The sequence below is a fragment of the Zasmidium cellare genome, assembly GCF_010093935.1.
Source record: "Zasmidium cellare ATCC 36951 unplaced genomic scaffold M409scaffold_63, whole genome shotgun sequence".
NCBI lineage: Eukaryota > Fungi > Ascomycota > Dothideomycetes > Mycosphaerellales > Mycosphaerellaceae > Zasmidium > Zasmidium cellare.
In genome coordinates, this window is record NW_022987007.1 from 116,647 (window position 1) to 133,569 (window position 16,923).

The 16,923-nt window shown below is 53.7% G+C and overlaps 7 protein-coding genes across 7 annotated transcripts; 4 read left to right on the forward strand and 3 right to left on the reverse strand.

Moving 5' to 3' along the window:
• Positions 1 to 593: 593 nt before the first annotated feature.
• Positions 594 to 1,880, reverse strand: M409DRAFT_61037 (uncharacterized protein; the record flags this gene model as incomplete). The annotated part of the gene is made up of 2 exons (XM_033814645.1): positions 594 to 1,609; positions 1,667 to 1,880. 2 exons carry the CDS (start codon positions 1,878 to 1,880, stop codon positions 594 to 596), a joined length of 1,230 nt encoding a protein of 409 aa, XP_033660107.1.
• Positions 1,881 to 2,174: 294 nt separating this feature from the next.
• Positions 2,175 to 2,894, reverse strand: M409DRAFT_61038 (uncharacterized protein; the record flags this gene model as incomplete). The annotated part of the gene is made up of 1 exon (XM_033814646.1): positions 2,175 to 2,894. The coding sequence occupies one exon, from the start codon at positions 2,892 to 2,894 to the stop codon at positions 2,175 to 2,177; it is 720 nt and encodes a 239-aa protein (XP_033660108.1).
• A 1,000-nt stretch (positions 2,895 to 3,894) lies between these two features.
• Positions 3,895 to 5,049, reverse strand: M409DRAFT_37986 (uncharacterized protein; the record flags this gene model as incomplete). Its single annotated transcript, XM_033810841.1, has 3 exons — positions 3,895 to 4,366; positions 4,421 to 4,753; positions 4,808 to 5,049. 3 exons carry the CDS (start codon positions 5,047 to 5,049, stop codon positions 3,895 to 3,897), a joined length of 1,047 nt encoding a protein of 348 aa, XP_033660109.1.
• A 1,229-nt stretch (positions 5,050 to 6,278) lies between these two features.
• Positions 6,279 to 7,416, forward strand: M409DRAFT_61040 (uncharacterized protein; the record flags this gene model as incomplete). The annotated part of the gene is made up of 2 exons (XM_033814647.1): positions 6,279 to 7,193; positions 7,264 to 7,416. 2 exons carry the CDS (start codon positions 6,279 to 6,281, stop codon positions 7,414 to 7,416), a joined length of 1,068 nt encoding a protein of 355 aa, XP_033660110.1.
• A 496-nt stretch (positions 7,417 to 7,912) lies between these two features.
• Positions 7,913 to 9,036, forward strand: M409DRAFT_71212 (glycoside hydrolase family 43 protein; the record flags this gene model as incomplete). The annotated part of the gene is made up of 4 exons (XM_033819072.1): positions 7,913 to 8,196; positions 8,248 to 8,309; positions 8,368 to 8,797; positions 8,850 to 9,036. The coding sequence occupies 4 exons, from the start codon at positions 7,913 to 7,915 to the stop codon at positions 9,034 to 9,036; spliced, it is 963 nt and encodes a 320-aa protein (XP_033660111.1).
• A 2,532-nt stretch (positions 9,037 to 11,568) lies between these two features.
• Positions 11,569 to 13,398, forward strand: M409DRAFT_30361 (uncharacterized protein; the record flags this gene model as incomplete). The annotated part of the gene is made up of 4 exons (XM_033809885.1): positions 11,569 to 12,098; positions 12,152 to 12,630; positions 12,685 to 12,771; positions 12,827 to 13,398. 4 exons carry the CDS (start codon positions 11,569 to 11,571, stop codon positions 13,396 to 13,398), a joined length of 1,668 nt encoding a protein of 555 aa, XP_033660112.1.
• Positions 13,399 to 14,709: 1,311 nt separating this feature from the next.
• On the forward strand, positions 14,710 to 16,659 carry M409DRAFT_30362 (uncharacterized protein; the record flags this gene model as incomplete). Its single annotated transcript, XM_033809886.1, has 1 exon — positions 14,710 to 16,659. One exon carries the CDS (start codon positions 14,710 to 14,712, stop codon positions 16,657 to 16,659), a length of 1,950 nt encoding a protein of 649 aa, XP_033660113.1.
• Positions 16,660 to 16,923: the final 264 nt, after the last annotated feature.

Below are 16,923 nucleotides of genomic sequence, written 5' to 3' on the forward strand. Positions count from 1 at the left end.
TCCGACGTGCATTTAGGCGTGTGCTGGCACGAAGTGTAGCGTGGTATGGTGCGACAGACAACGAGGTCGGAGGTTGTGGAGAGTTGAACTGTGCACCGCATTGTCATGGTGGATCGGGGAATTCTCGTGAATGCTGTGCAAGATGATGATCTGTAGCCATGGCGCATGTGCCGTTGCACAGCCTCATGTAGGCGCCGTCAGGTGTATTCTTTCAGTAAGAGCATTTTCTGGAATCCGCTCGAGGAAGCTGGCTGAATGCTGATGGCCCCAGGTTGGTGCAGGATTGGAGTGAGTTGAAGGAGTGAGGATAAGAATAGGGTCACGACTTCGCCGCGCCGAAGAAAGTTTGTTCAGCACGGATTTCCAAGCGGTCTGTGGTGCACCGAGAGCCAAGACTTCACCTGTTGTCTTCTCAACCTCGGCAAACTCCTTCACATGTCCAGGGATGGTTTTGCAGCGAGGTCGTACTTGACGATCGCTCTGTTTATATCGATGTCGAATTCACAGCTCCAAGTCTGATCACAGCTCTCTATACACTTTGACTTCGTCAACGTCCCTCTTCAACACGTCAAACTTGGCCCATTGGCACCTCCTTACCAACCCCTCCCTCCTCGAACAGGAACAATAACCGAATAACTCATCTTGCTCCCCACCTCCTGCACGCCCGTCGTCAAAAACAACGGCGTCATCCTCCCATCATCACTGAAGAACAGCTGCGGCCTCTCCCTTCGATAATAATCAATATCCGTCCCATCATCAAACTCCACTTTCGTACTAAATGCAAGAGTCTCATTATTGAATTTCCACGGCCCCCCAATACTCCTCGAAAACGCATGCCTGCCGACTTTCGGTCCCCCGCCAAACCCGCCCTCTGGCTCGAGCGAGTGCACGAGGATGTGGTAGTTCCCTCGCTTGTCTTGCCAGATGAAGGGGTCTTCGGAGCCGCCGTCGTTTGTGAAGATGGGTTCGTCGTTGTTGAGGTGGGTATAGGGACCGTAGAAGGAAGGGGCAGAGGCGAGGGAGATTTGCTCGGCGCCGGAGCAGTTGTAGGGACAACCTCTATAGGCGAGGAGGATGTCGCTGTCTTTGCACTTCGGCTTACCCCATCCGAATCCCCAAGGCCACCCGCCTTGATTCTTCTGCTGACCAGAGCATGATGGCCATGGACTTGGGTTCGTGAAGTCCGCATTCCAGCTTGCATCGTCTTTGCCTTGAATGACTTGGTCTACAAACTCCCAGTTGCGCAAGTCTTTGCTTTTCTGCACGCTGATCCCGCTCTCGCCGTTGACGTAGTTACCAGGCCCGCAGGTAAACTGCGGACTTTTGCACGTCTCGTTGACGTTGGGTTGCGGACACCCGATGTAGTACATCAAGTACCGCTGGTCAGCAGGAGAATAGACCACGGTTGGGTTGTGTGCGAAATGCTCCACGACTTGCTGCTTGAATATGTACGGTCCATCGGGTCCGCTGTGGGACTCGGCACGGATTATGCGGGAGTATGGTGACCAGTAGTCCAGACCGCAGTGGTTGTCGAACTCGGCGATGAACGCGTGGTAGAGGTTCTTATCGTGGGGATCTTGGATGATTTTCGAGCCCCAAGAGGAGATGTCTGTTCGATTAGCAATTGCATCCAAAGTCACATAGGACTTCTGCTAGGTAGACGTACTTTCATCTGTTCGATTGTACCCATTGTCCCGCTTCGCAGGCTGAACGTCCAGCTCGCCACAATCGGTTCCACGCCATCCTGCGTCGCAGACACATTGCCCATTTCTCCTCGAACAAACCCCATTGAGGCTGCAATCTGTATCTGTACTACATTGTAGGCTTCCAGTGGTCAAAGCCAGCAACAGTAAGACCAAGGAAGCGAACTTGTGAGCCATGATTTGCGCGCAGGTGTTGCTGAAACAGGAGGAAAGGGAATGTCTCTTACTTAAAGAGGAGATCTCGTCAACCTATACGAGATGTTACAGTCGCATTCTATGATCTGATCAGTAATTGCGGTCTCTTTCTGTCGAAGGATTGCAGTGCGGAGAAGTGAAGTGGAGGGAGGTTCATGCTGGTATGTCGATCTCGTGAACTCAATTGTTGGTTTCAGCCTAAACTGTTTTGCATTGCTGTCTGCATGACTGCAACCGGTTCGTGGTTCATTTCAGGTATGTTATGGTCCTGACATTTTAACTTGACGACGGCCCGAGCAGTCGCCTCTCCACCAGCACTTCCGCAGAACCTTGGGACAAAGCTGTCACCAGTTCATCTGCTGCGGCATTCAAAGCTTCGTTTGAGAAAGGATCCAGCGCATCCATAATAATCAACACGCTTGTCGTATCAGCCGTCAAAGCAGTCCTCGTGCACTGTCGCCAATTCCACCTTCGACAAGTAACTCCAGCGTCATCACACCAAACAACCTCCCCAACATCCGGATGTTCAACAACCGGCTCACCACCCTCCTTCGTCTCAAACTTCTCATCCCCTTTCGCACGCTTCAAGAATGGAGAGCCGTCATACTTGGCGAGATCCTCACCGCCGAGCGGGATCTGGTGCTTGACACTGATCGCATTATAAGTGTCTGTGAGGCGATTCACTCGCGGCAGCCCAGCATCCACACGTCGAGTGAGTGCTTCAAGACTGTTCCGGAATTTGGGCTTTGAGCCGAATTGCTTATAGGCTTGTCTCCAGGCGGCGACATGTGGAATGTCTGTGACTGGGGTTTTGGCGAGAGTGGCTTTCGCGGTAGATTCAGCTTCTTGGAGCAGCGCTTCGCTGGCGTCGTCGCTAGATCCGGTCGGAACATTCTCTAGGGCAATCAAGAGGCATCGATAGTCAGGTCGAAGACTGAAGACTTCTGGTGCGATGTGGGCTCCGTCCAGGAAGGCCTTGAGCTTAGTGTTGGCCATGTTGGGAGTTAGGTGAGAGGAGGAAGAAGCAGTACAGCGATAACCGCCACTCTTCTCGGTCACACATATGACCTACATATAGACGGATCTGAGAGTGCAGCAAAGTTTTCTACGCCCTACGAGGCGCATCGCTCGACCGCGCGGAAAAGGACCGAATTACGTATTGTCTTGAACGGCCGGGGTTTAAAACGAGAGTCTGGGCGCCTGGGGCTTCTTTTGAGTAGAACGAAGGCCTCCCATCAGAAGAGATGTTGTGCAAATGTGGAATAGCAAGTGCAAGTGAATGTGGTTCTTCCAACCCGAAACCGAGCTCTCCGCTTACTCATCCACGCTAGTCCCATCCCGCACCACATCCGTCGAAATTCCTGCGCTTCTTCACTTCCCTTTCTTCTCTCAAGTTGATAAACCATGGCCCCGATAACCCTTGTGTGGTGACGATTCAATTCACCAAATGCATATTCCTGTGTGGCCCAGATCAGATTCATCGCCTTTCTAATCCTGACGCGAATGAGGCGCTTTGGCGCTGGTGGTGTGGCAGGTTCGCTTTCTGGCGTACAAATTCGACAACAAGTCCTTCGTGCATGAAGACGGAGAGGGGAGAAAGAGATGTTGAGTTACGGGGTCATCATATATACCTACATCGTGCTCGTCATGATCTTGGTGCTGTGGAGCGCATACGGGCATGCGCCGCAACAAGCTGAGAGGGCGGCTGGGCTCTTTCATCCACCAAGCACGCATCATCGGCATCAACAGAGCTTGGGCAGCCTGCATGCTATGGAGTGGGAGCAGTAAGAGCTGGCTTGAGGGCAGCGTGCGCAAGTTTATATCGGCGGAGCGTGTCCTTGTGTCGCCTGCAAGGTCGAGCATAGTGCGCGCAACCTACAAATAGGCCGTGTACTCTTTACGACGATATCCATCCCCGGCTTGCCTGCAGAGCCCTCAGATCTCGTTCTCGTACCATGATTCATCGCCATGGGTCCAGCTTCTTCAAGACGCCCACTCACTTCGACCTTTCGCCGGAGAAGTTCCCACTCAACAGAGCAGCGATGGCTACCTCGTGATGATCGACAAACGTACCCGGGTCTCTCGGGATGTAAGAAGGGAATCCGTTCCTGATTTGCTCCACCACGCTCCAGGAGACTCCGCCATCGACATCGTAAGTCTTGCTAGTGTTGAAGGAAGTGGTATTGATACTGTAATACAGCACCGGCACCTCGTCAAAACCCACCTCAGAGCTGATGTTCGCTAATACCACGCCGGTCGGATCAATAACCCAGACGGCTCCAATGCCCGAGTGGAAGACATATGCACCAGAAAGGACTGCGTAGTGAGCTTCGGCACCCAGATTGACGGTGGTGACTTCCCACCAGTTCGCACCCTTCACGTCGTCGTCTACAAGGTAAGAGAATTCCGACAAGTGAATGTTCTCAAGCTGAGCCTGCATTGGGATGGTCATACTCGGCCAGAAGTGCCTGCTGACTGTCAGTATCAATTTCAAGAAAGGACCGATGCGAGACTATTCTTACTCATAGCATTCGAGCAGTCCGATACGACCGTGCGGAGTGGCCACAACGTCCAACATGTCCATCGAGCCGTCGCTGAAGATCAGACGTTCTTCGCCCGAAGGCCGCAGCTTGTGACGATGAACGAGGAGGTCGCCCGAAGGGGAAATCAAAGCTTGTGCCATGAAGATGCTACGGTCGGTTCTCTCGCAGAATCCGAACGCAACATAGATGTCAAACTGCTGTGCGGCCAAGACCAGCCGATTCCACTCCGGCCCACCGACCACCATGCAGTTCTGGACGTAACCGGGGAGATGGTCACGATACCAGTCGTTTTTGTTGGACCCACTGGGATATCTATTGTTGTGTCAGCCATTGCAATGCACTGGAGGGACGGGGCAACGGGTTTACGCTGGGAACCAAAGCTCCGGGAAAGAGATCAGAGAAGCATTGCTCCGCGCGCTGTCGGCAACCAGCTCAATCCCTTTGTCCACAGCTTGACTGAGATTCAGAGTGATCCCCGTCCAGTTCGTGCTCAATATGGGCAACGGCCAATTGGGAGGAGGGGCGCGGACCACGGCCACTGTGAAGTTCGTCTTACTCGTTGGAGAAGATGACGCCCTTCCTGTTGCGAGGCTGGCAGTCGCCACCATCATCTTCGCGAGTGACGGCATCGTGGGAGAGAGAATGGCCTGAATGAAACGAAGCGCATACCGAAGCTATTGGCGATGTCGAGAGATATTTGTAGTCAGAGACAGGGCCGAGCTAGCACACGAGGCCACAGCTGGTGTGAACATAACACTGATAGCAGCAAGTTGGTGTATGATATGAGACAGATATCCATTAGCCCTATTGCTTGCTTGTGTGGCCGGACACTCGAAGGACTACGATTGCGGATGCGAAGCCTGGGCCATCTATCGCACGGCAAGGCTTTTCGGCAGCCGGCTAAACTAGGGGATGCGGACTTTGTGAGGCGGCAGGTGATAGGGCCCTGGCAACCTTGTAGGGCTCCCAACACTTCCCCAAGTCTGATTTGGCATTCAGATTGTACTGACAGCTTGACAGGGCTCGAAGCGTTATAGTCAACGCTGTACCCGCCAATCTCGCACCCCAAAATACGGCACCACCATGACAGAATCGAGCCGTCGGCCAAGGGCGAAAGTCTGCAATGCATGCAGAGTCGGCAAGCGGAAATGCGACACTCTCCAACCATGTTCGCTGTGCCATCGACGACGGCGCCTTGCGTGTATACCACATCTAGCAGCCCCAGACGGAACAGGACAAGGGCATTGGAATCTCACCTCGCCGCTCTTCAAAAGCAGCTCGCTCAGGCGCAGCAAGGTTCGTCCTGGCCCCTCGCAACTGGTTCCACCACAGAAGTCAATAGCACATGCATGCATAGCAAGGATGATGCCACTCTCCAGTCAAACCATGCCGTAGCCGCAGATGCCTTGCCTGCCTCTGGAGCAACTATAGACTATGCCCACCTGGGCTGGGACAGCACGGGAAATGTCAATTACATATCACGCGGCCCAACGAGCGTCTTTGCTGCCCTGCCGGAAGCGCCAATTACAGTTTCCGGCGTGAATGCCACAAAAGAGACCTTCCCAGAGAAGCTGATTCAAAGTTGGGAGTACCTGTACCTTACCTCTGTGCCCGGATTGTGCCCGGATTGCTCGACTCGTTCCAAAAACGGTTCAATCGTTATCACTACATTGTCGATGTGGGTGATCTGCAGCAACTTCAGCAGACCGACTTCTCCTTCGATGATACACTTCTCCGCTGCGTCATTCTCGCCGCGGGAGCTGTCTGTTCGCCAGATAAACAAGTACGGTCAGCAGGTGCTTCACTCGCGGAACACACATCGTTCGCCTTACTTCCGATGGCTTCGGCAAGGCCTGGCGTTACAATCCTACAAAGCCTGCTCGTCTTAACCTTGACCAACGCCATCCAAGCGAATGACTATCAAACAAGAGCTCTCAACGCGCTCGCCAGCGAGATGGCCCGCTGCTTAGGACTGCATGTGCTTAGCAGCGCCAGTGTGATCTTCGACAGTGGCCGCCGTTTCAGCAGTGAATCGCTTTGCCGATTGTTCTGGGCTCACACATACCTGGATCGTGTGGTTTCCGCCATGACGGGCCAACTACCAGGAGTACAGTGGCGACATGTACAAACTCCAGGTAATCGCATCAACAACCAAGACTTACAGTTCACATACTTCATCACTGTCTGCATTCTGTGGCGAACATTCGACACAACCATCGACGAAGTCTACACCCCCACCTTCGACAACCTATCTGCATCCGCTAAAAGAGACCTGCACGTCCGCTGTCAGGCTCAACTACGGGCATTCTACACCAACGACATTCCTCGAGTGCTGATCCCGTCCTCTTCCTCCTTAAAGGATGCTGCCCCAGAAGTCTTGTACTTCCACATCGCCTACCACACCGCAACGCTCCTCATGAACAGGCCGTTCCTCATCGAGACAGGAACCGGCGCCAACTCCAGCGTCATGTCTTCCATCAAACAATCCACATTCACCATTTGCAAGGCCATCCAACTCATCCACAAACGCTCTACATGGTCCGAAGTTCCGGCCGCCCTCTTATTCCACATCGTCCGCGTCTGCGCCGTCTTGCTACTACTCGCCACATCGAGCTCAACGAGCTCTCAGCGCCAAGCAGCGGCGAATCTAAAGATTTGTTTGCGAGCTCTAGAAGCCTGTTGTGAGGTCTGGCCCACATTGGCTCGCCGCTCAATCAATGCCGTCCGAATTCTCGCGGAGAGATGGCGTGTTGTAAGAGTTCTGCCTTTGCGATTTAGCAATCCCATCAGTTGTCAGGTTGATGGGGCTACTATTCCTACAGACCGGCGTGGGGACCCTTGCTGGTATGGACATGACACTGAAGCTGATATGGCATTGGAAAGGACTTTTGAGAGTTGCACGGCGAGGTAGTCGGACAGAGCATTTCCGGAGACTTCACCACGGACGCCAAGCTCTCAAGCAATGCTATGCATGAAATTGTCAACTCCGCCCTCGGGTCCACATCCATGGAGCCGATCACCAAGACAAGATCAACACGAGGTATTGCTGCAAAAGGCAAAAAGGCGAATAACAAGGCGTCGCATGGCTTAGACATACCACATCAAGCACCGACCAACACCTGATGATGGCTGTGGCATCCTTTCCTCGGCAGCAAAAGCATAGCCTCCTCCACATGAATCTCCAGTCCAACATCCTCCTCCGCAATACGGGGTTGGCAGAACAGCTGTTGATGATTCGCCCCAAGTCCTGGGGCTGAAAGAACAACGTCAGACTACTGCACTCAGCATGCACTGCATGGAGAAGAAAGCGGTTTGTTTTTGCGAATTGCGGAGAACAAGATGGTGCTGCGGACAACAAGATCGTAAGATGAATAGCAGACCGACGATCAAGTTGTAAGGTCTATAAAGCTCGCCCGTTGTGCTTATGGACCTGTTTCGTGAGTTGGAAACATTATATCGGTCTTGGCAATTATGATTCGCAATATTCTTCTCTCAGCGCTCTGCATCCTTCCCTCTCTCGTCTCAGCCGGGAACTACTCCAACCCCTTGAAAGCCAACAACGCCGGCGACCCCAACATCGTCTACGAGAATGGCTGGTACTACCTCATGTCTACCACCGGCGCCGACTTGCAGATGACAAGGGCACATACTCTCGATGGGCTGAAACAGGGTGAGAGAAAGCAGGTGTTTAAGGATAGTACGCCGTCGAGATGCTGCAATGTTTGGGCGCCAGAGATGCATAAAGTTGAGGGAGCGTAAGTCAATGAGTCGATCGTGGTAGTATGGTCTACTGATGTGTGGGTTAGGTGGCACATCTACTATGCAGCCGGAGCTGGAGGCGATGAACAGCATGCGCATGTCATCAAAGGTACTACCCCCAATAGAACAAACATGCTGGAGACGCTTCTGACATCAATTCCTTCAAGGCGGCTCCTCCCCATGGGACGCCTTCACGTACCTCGGCCAAATGCGTCCCGACTGGTCTATCGACGGCACGCTCCTCACAATCGCCAACAAGAACTACTTCGTCTACTCCGGCCGAGACACCGACGGCGTGCAAAGCCTCTTCATCGCACCCATGACCGGCGCTGCCACGAGCGGACAACGCAGCCTCCTCGCCAAACCAACGCAATCCTGGGAAACGAACGGCTTCGGCGTGAATGAAGGTCCCTTCGCGCTGTACCATGGCGGGCGCACTTGGTTGACGTTCTCGGCGAGTTTCTGTGGGACAGCGCAGTATTCGCTTGGACTCTTGACATACAACGGAGGTGATCCTTTGCAGCAGGGAAGCTGGACGAAGTCGAATGGGCCGGTGTTCAAGTCTGCCGATGGCAACTATGGGCCTGGGCATAACAGGTACGACGACATCTTCTCAGCATCTCGTCCACTACTGATTGTTTTCTTGCAGCTTCTTCACCAGCCCCGACGGCTCTCAGATCTGGAACGTCTACCACGCCACGAACAACTCGAATGGCAGCTGTGGTGGGGATCGGTATGCGAATGCCTTGATTGTCAATTGGAAGAGTGATGGGACGCCGGATTTTGGAGTGCCGCCTGAGGTGGGCGCTGTGCTTCCTGGGCCGAAGGGGGAATAGTGATGATGTTGGAAGGTCCCACCTCTCATGGCTAGAGGCATTGTGCGGTCTGGTAACATCTCAGTCCTCGATACAAAAAACTATAGCTCATTCGTCGATCAAAGGTCTCCCTGGGCCAAGATGGCGTCTTGTGTTTCAAAACATATCTCATCGACTTGTCTGCAGAGCCTTGCCGCCTTGTGAAACCAAGGATTGATTGGCGCTGCACGGATCATCTGCCGTCTCCCCCTTCCCACCTTGCGCTGACCGCTGTTCACCTTCCACTCTTCTTCATCAACAGCTGATAATACCGTTCTGTTTCAACAACCACTCGCACACGATGCCAGGCTCGATTTCTGCGACTCTTCTTGATGACTTACCACCTGAGATCCTGCAGGAGAATAGCGAGCATCTGGATCACCCGTCTGCGAAGGCATTGAGTCTGGTAAACAAATCTTGCCGAGCGGCCGTGGTCGCTACGGTGTTTCGAAGCCTTGTATTCCATCTCGAATGTCGAGAGTCTCTGCAGTCAGACGCCGCCACTTTCGCAGCGACGCTAAAGCAAGCAAACGCGTTGAGGCATGTTCGTTCACTCGAGATCCAGGGCCAGTTTCGGAAGTTCAACGACCAGCCGAGATTTTCTCCCTTATGGAGGTCTGGCCACCGCGTAAAGTATCGACGTAAAGCATGGTATCCAGCTGAGGAAAACACAGACTACAAGCCGGCCACCTTTGCCTACGAAGACGATGATACATGGAAGCCTTTGGCCAGTGTCGTGGAGAGACTTCCGGGACTCAGAGACCTCATCTTTAGTCCTCCCCACTAGCTGCCGCCTTGCTTACTCAAAGCGCTGCACTCTCGACTGCCAAATTGTAAACTGCATATGTTGAACTTCACCCTTCGCAGTCTGTCAGATGAAGTCTTCGACCAGCACGAACACGAACTTGTTACTTCGCCGAATCTCTCGACAATCCGAACTCGATACGGGATTGTTGACAAGCATGGGAAGAATGACTGGAATGACCTGGCCGTCCTTGACGTGGTAACAGGCCTCGCCCCTGCTCTGGAAGAGTGCTACCTAGGTTATTGTTTCGGTGGGCCGGGTGGCTCTCAGGCTCAGCCTGACAGTGCTTCCTATCGCCGGCCGTGGAAAGGCCTTCCGCGCACTGTACCACCCCAGCGAGGGAGCCTGAAAACACTCTGCATCTACAACGCATCCGACTGTGTCACATCAGATGGCCTCGCTGTTTGGTCACCCGCCACCGACTTGTCTGTACTACGTCAACTGTACCTCGGAGCGGTCGACGAGAGCGCACATCGGTGGCTTCGCACGGAGCAGCCATTCAAGGACCTGACAACTCTTAAGTTGCACTGCCGTTTCGACGAAGAAACGGTTTCTGTTGAGATGTCAAGATTTCTTGAAAGCTTACCTCCACTGCAAGACCTGGAGATACACGGCTTCTTTGACGAAAACAGCCTTCGCAGCCTTTGTCTACAACAGCAGGGCAACCCATCCCTGCGCCGTCTTGTCCTTGCTTGGGACCATGGTGTCGAGCCTCTGGTCTTCGATTCTCTACAAACGAGAACTCTAGTTGTGCACTGTCCCCGGATTGAAGAACTTGAGCTAAGTGTACAGCGAGTCCAGGGCGGCCTTGAAGAGTTCAAGATATACTCCCAGTTGGGAAGATTGCCGTGACTGCGAACTCTTTGCCTTAAGCTGGAGTGCGGGCTGCCAGACTCAATCGCAATTGAGGAGAGAGGAGACGGATCAGTCATTCTGGCAACAGAGGAATGGTTTGAAGATTTCGAAGACGAGGCATTTGCTCCCCCAGAGGGCACTAGCGATCGTGAAGATCGGCCCCAGTTCCGCAATGGCCACGTGATGAAGGTCTTACTGAATGCCGCTATTGATAAACGCCTTGCACTCTCCATATGGGGTGCAATTACCTCGAGAAGCTTGAAGCAAACGGCGCCGCTAAAACACCTGAATATGTACACAAACTGGCTCGTACGGCCTCCTGGTCTCGATGTCGCGGTCAAACATTTGGGGGGACCGTGGGTGATCAAGAACGGTGCGATTGTTGACTTGACGCCTTCAGCACCGACGATGCCCCTTCTGTCTGGACCTTATAACACCGCACCAACTGTTGATTCGAAGAAGAAAGACGATGAGGAGTTGCCAGCACATCTGACCGAGATGATGGAAAGATTGTGGCCTGGGATCAAGAAAAGCCGGAACTGGAGAGCACATTGGCACAGTCGGCCGCTGTGGTCTTCACTACCAGTGATGTTGCGGATGCAATGATTCTGAACGCAACGGGACAGTTAATACTGTACATGGTCATCTCCAAGCTATCTATCAACGTGGGTTGTAAGTGTCGCTAGAACTGCGGGAAGTTCAGCAAGGTAGACAATGACGGAGGATATGCCAACCTTGATGGCTCACTTCACCTTGATGGACCAAATCGCCGTACCTGACATGAGAGATATGTCGCAGCATGGTACACACACGACAGACCAAACAACACTTGAAAACGATCGGATCAACCCAAGATGTCACCTTCACGAGCAGACAGCCTCTCGCCGACCCGAGAAGAGACCCTCCCCTTCGTTCACGACGTTATCATCGTAGGAGCCGGACCTTGTGGCCTGGCAGTCGCGGCTCGTCTCCGCGAACAAACGCCCTCTGCACTCTTCACCGACGAAGAGCATCATCGATACCACTGGATCAGTAGGCATGCCTCCAATGCTGCTATCAAGAATTCCAAGACTGGACAAACTCGGACGTGCGAGGGCAACAACAGTAGCAAGAAGAGTGGCTTTCAACCATCGATGCTGGTGCTGGATAACTCAGGCAATACCTGGATGTCGAAATGGAACAGGCTCTTTTCCATGCTGGAGATCTCGCATTTAAGGAGTCCGATGTTCTTTCATCCAGATCCTCATGACCGAGATGGGTTGTTGGCGTATGCTCATAAAGAAGGGAGGGAATGTGAATGTTTGGAGATCGCGGGCTGTGTTGGCAAGGAGATTAGCAAACACCAGATGAAGAAGAAGAGGGCGAGAAGAGGACCTGGTGAGCAGTGAGTATTGGAGGTGAAGGTTGGTCAGGACTTAGTTGACATGAACGCATCAGAGCCCGGCCTACCATCACCATCGACGAGCGAGATCGCAAGGACTACTTCGCTCCACCAAGTGACCTCTTCCAGAACTACTGTGCCTGGATCGCCGAACGCTACGGTCTTTGCGATGAAGACCTAATACAGAAAGCTTCGGTCTCAGAAATCGACTACGACTTCGTCCCACAGCTTTCCCCCGATGAAAAGCTCTTCACAATCCGGACAGACGGTTCCATCTACTATGCTCGCAGCGTCGTGTTGGCAGTGGGAGCTGGCAATGCCCCTTCAATACCCAAGCCTTTCCCTCACACTGGATGTCCAAATGCATGCCATGCTTTCCAACCACTTGATGCAGCTTTGGCGGCAAGGGTGAAAGCAAGGAAGTCGACCAATGTGATGGTTATTGGCGGTGGTTTGACCAGTGCTCAGATTGCGGATCGAGCGTTGAGGAGGGGGGCGACAAGGGTGTATCATCTTATGAGGGGGCCGATGAAAGGTGTGTTGAATCTTGAACACTTCATGGAGATACAAGATGCTGATATGTTGCCAGTGAAACCCTTTGATGTCGACCTGAGCTGGATGGGCAAGTTCCGGAACCACGAAAAGGCCTCGTTCTGGTCCGCAGATACTGATGAAGGTACGCTACTCCTAGACTCCATCACCACCTCACTCAACTAATACCCCATCTCCAGAACGCTCCGACCTCGTCAAATCCGCCCGAGGCGGCGGCAGCATAACGCCCCGCTTCGCCAAAACCCTCGACGCCCACGTCCGCACAGGCAAACTCTCCATCCACACGCACACGACTGTCACGCACTCCACCTACCACCCGACCGAACAAACCTGGTCCCTCGAGACCTCGCCTCCCATCCCAGACCTCCCCAAAATTCACTACGTCTACTTCGCCACGGGCGTGCAGAGCGACTTCGAAAAACTACCGTATCTGCAAAAAATCGTGCAGAAGTACCCCGTCGAGTCGTTCGATGGACTGCCGGCGTTGACGGACGATCTGATGTGGAAGGGGGATGTGCCGCTGTTTATGACGGGGCGGTTTGCGGCGCTGAGGGTGGGGCCTGGGGCGGCGAATTTGGAGGGGGCGAGGTTGGGTGCTGAGAGGATTGTTTGGGGGTTGCAGGATGTTTTCAAGGAGGAGGGGGGTGTTGGGGGAAGTGTTGGTGATGAAGGGGAGGGGGGAGATGAGAGCGGGGTGAGGTATGCGAGTGGGATTGGGAGTCGGTTTGAGAGTTTGGAGGTGGAAGGTTAGATACTGTCGGCGTGGACGGTCGAGAAGAAGCAGGCGTTGACTGGTTCATGAAGTCTGGAACGAATGGCCTCTGAAGTATAACGCACAGAGCACAATTGATGAAGGACGTTTCCGCCATGTTAAAGAAAGTGACGGCGAAGAAACTCAGATATGGTAAGAAAGAGATCAAAAATGTCATCGACCAGCCCAGTATGTCAGCACGTGGGCATTGCGTGCATCGATACGGGCTTGGCGGCACAAAATAATTAGTCCGTCGTATTTCTTTCAGCCTTAAGATTTGAAACCCTCGAGCTTCATCCATAGGTGGAAAGGGCAACGAGATGCGCAGTTGGGTGCTCGTATGGATAAAGGGGAGAGCTGTTCGTCGGTGTCTTGGTTTGGTGCTGCTACATTCGCTGGATTCACCCTACCTGGGCGGGATATAAAGCTCGCCAGGTCGTCTTTGTTGATTTTGGAGTGTTGCGAATGTTTCACTGCATTGTACAGTGTGCAGGGTCTTCTTTGCGGGATGGATACGATCCAGCGACTTGTTCTGGATACCCTCGCGATGCTGTTGCACATGGGCGAAGCCACTGCCACCGGAGTCCACCCTTTGGATAACCAAGTCCGAATGGCGATGGGATGACCTGACGTTGGTTGTGGTCTTGTCAACCTCGGAACCCGGTCTTCTCGACGACTCCAATCCGAGACATAGCGCCATGTTCGACAGCTTCTTCGTCACCAGACTTCTCGCAATGTTCCTGATTGGGAAACAGGAAGACGCAACGACGTGTCGAGCACGCCATGCATCTGTACGAGCACGACTTTTGGCGTCGCCCCTTTTCCTCAGCTGGACGCCGTGATAGCCGTGGCTTTCGTTGTGGACGGCGTGGATTTTTAGCCAAGGGGGGTTTAGACTTCGGGTTATCGGCGCCGACGCTGAGCCGCCAGAAAAAACCGCACCATCTTACGACCATTCCACGAGGCTCTCGTGATATTTGAGGATTGACGCGTCCTTCACGACGAATCTTGCAGGAGGAGACTGCGAATTATAGCAAATCGTGCATATGCAGGTCCAGCCTTGCAAGACACGATCTAGACGCCACCCCGGTTCCTTCGAGTGGCCGCTATTCGCTTGGCGTTCGACCGTTCCGACGCGCAGGAGAGCCAATAATCAGCCGCAGCAGCACGCCCGCGGGCTTCCCTCTGGCGGAGTTAGGCATGCCAGGAGGTTTTCTGCAAGACTCCAACATCACTTCTTCAATTTGGGTCATGTTCAGGCCGCGACGAGGTCGTTTTCACGTTCGTTCCTGGTGTTGATGCGACGGGCCAATGCTCAATCTACGCCAGAGCCTGCGGACACGGCAAGGCAGTGAGGAGCGGTCCGCCGCTTCTTGGCGCCTGCTGGCCTCCAAACCCGCCAAGTTCATCGCCACGGGGCTTCTGGCCGTCTCCTTTGCCTTCATCTTGTTGCGGCTCTTTCACTACCCAAATCATGTGGCGACGACGACGACAGCTCCGATTGCGCAGATAGTCAACGACGTTCAGAACGCAGTCCCTGAGACCGCGACACCAGCAGCAGCACCGCCCGTCATCAAGGGAAATGCGCGCCTTCACCTCCTGGTCCCGGCGACCAGCACGAATGCAGAACTCTGCAAACTCCTTCTTTCCGCGCAGATTCTGGGCTATCCGACCCCCGTCTTAATTAATTATGGCGACCACGAAGCCTCCGACCCTTACGTTCAGCACCTCGCAAAGGTCGAGGGCATCCTCCGGTATCTGGAGACGCTCGAGCCGTCGGGCGACTACGCCGAGGATCTTGTACTAATTGTCGACGGCTACGATATATGGTTTCAGCTCCGGCCGGATGTTCTTCTAAAGCGATTCTATGAGATCAATGCTGCGGCGGATGCGAGGGCGATTGAGACGTACGGGGAGGAATTTTTCAGCCAGCATGACATGCGACAGACGATTGTTTTTGGCCCGGATAAGATTTGCTGGCCGGTGGATTTCAGCCGACCGGCGTGCTGGGCGGTGCCGACGAGTCCTTTGCCTCAGAGTGTGTTTGGAACTCCGCCGAACGGAACGGATGACCGTGATAAGAACCAGGCTCGATGGCTGAACAGTGGAACTGTCTTAGGGAATGCGCAGGATATGAAAGCTGTCTTTGCCGCCACTCTGGAGGAAATTCACACGAATCACACCACCGACTCGGATCAGTTCTACTTTTCGAATGTCTTTGGGAATCAGGAACTCGCTCGTCTCCGCCTCAAGCCAGAGTTGCTTGAAGAGGCGAAGAGTGTGAAGTACTATGATTGGGAAGACAAAAGCGAGGGCTTCCGCGCTGAGCCAGATCTTTCGAATAAGAAGACCGAGTACCACATCGGTATCGACTACTATTCGAGCATGTTCCAAACGCTGGCGTTCTGGAAACAGCACCTGTCGTGGTCACGAGCGATCGATTCATTTGATTCGCCTTTTGGGAGCAGTCCATACCAGATGCTCTTGGCCGATGACATCGAGGAATCACCTCCTCCGTTCCAGTCTTTGGAAGATGGTCGCGATGGGGAGAAGCATCCTGGTTCATGGGCTGAAGTGGAATTGGCGTACAATGTCATCACGCAAGAACAGCCCGTCCTTGTGCATGTGACTGGCAACGCCGACGAGAAGCGGTACCGATGGCTATGGTGGTCGAGGCTATGGTTTCAGGCGAATGCAGAGAGCCTTCGACTTGCGACAACCCAGCTGGACCAGCGACGGATCTCGCAAGAACCGATCGGCGGGTATATCTGGTATCACGCGGATGAAGGTGATGCAGAGGAGGTAGCGTCCGTGGGGAAAGGTGGCGCATGGACGGATCGAAGAGGATGGTTGGGCTGGAAGCGATTATGTGGGCCTCATGAAGAGCAGATCTATCATGTGCCTGATGATGAGTGGTGGCATCCAAAGCCGGATCCTGAAGCGCCTCCTCCTCCGCCAGAGGGAGAAGGTCTACCACCACCGCCCGAGGCTGAGTTCCCTCCACCGCCAGAAGGAGAAGGTCTACCACCACCACCTCCTCCAATGGGAGAGATGCCCTCACCAGTAGAAGAGGCAGCACCTCCACCGCCAGAGCCTCAAATGCCGGCAGCAGAACTACCGGCGGAGGCTCCAAACTTTCCAGCAGGGGAAGAGCCCCGAGCGAATAGCGGAGATTACATCCCAGTGGAACAGGCTCCGCGGGAAGTGATAGATGCAGCTGCACAGAACGCTAGAAAGCGGCGGAGAGATTCCCGGCGATAGCGTGCATGCATTCGGATTACGCAAGAAACCCTGAAGAGGAAATCCTTGATCTGAGTACTGTCATTTTAGCGAATCAATAGACAAAGATGTTGCAACGAGCGCTACCTTCGCCTCTTTTCAGGTCTCGTTCGTAGGGTTCGCTTTCGCGCGGCGCGGCTGGGATGGAGCACTACGGGGAACGGGGAAAGCGGGTGGAAGGGAAATAAGTTTCGAACAAAGGTACGAAAGTTGTTATCCCTCACCGCCTGCGATATCAACACCGCC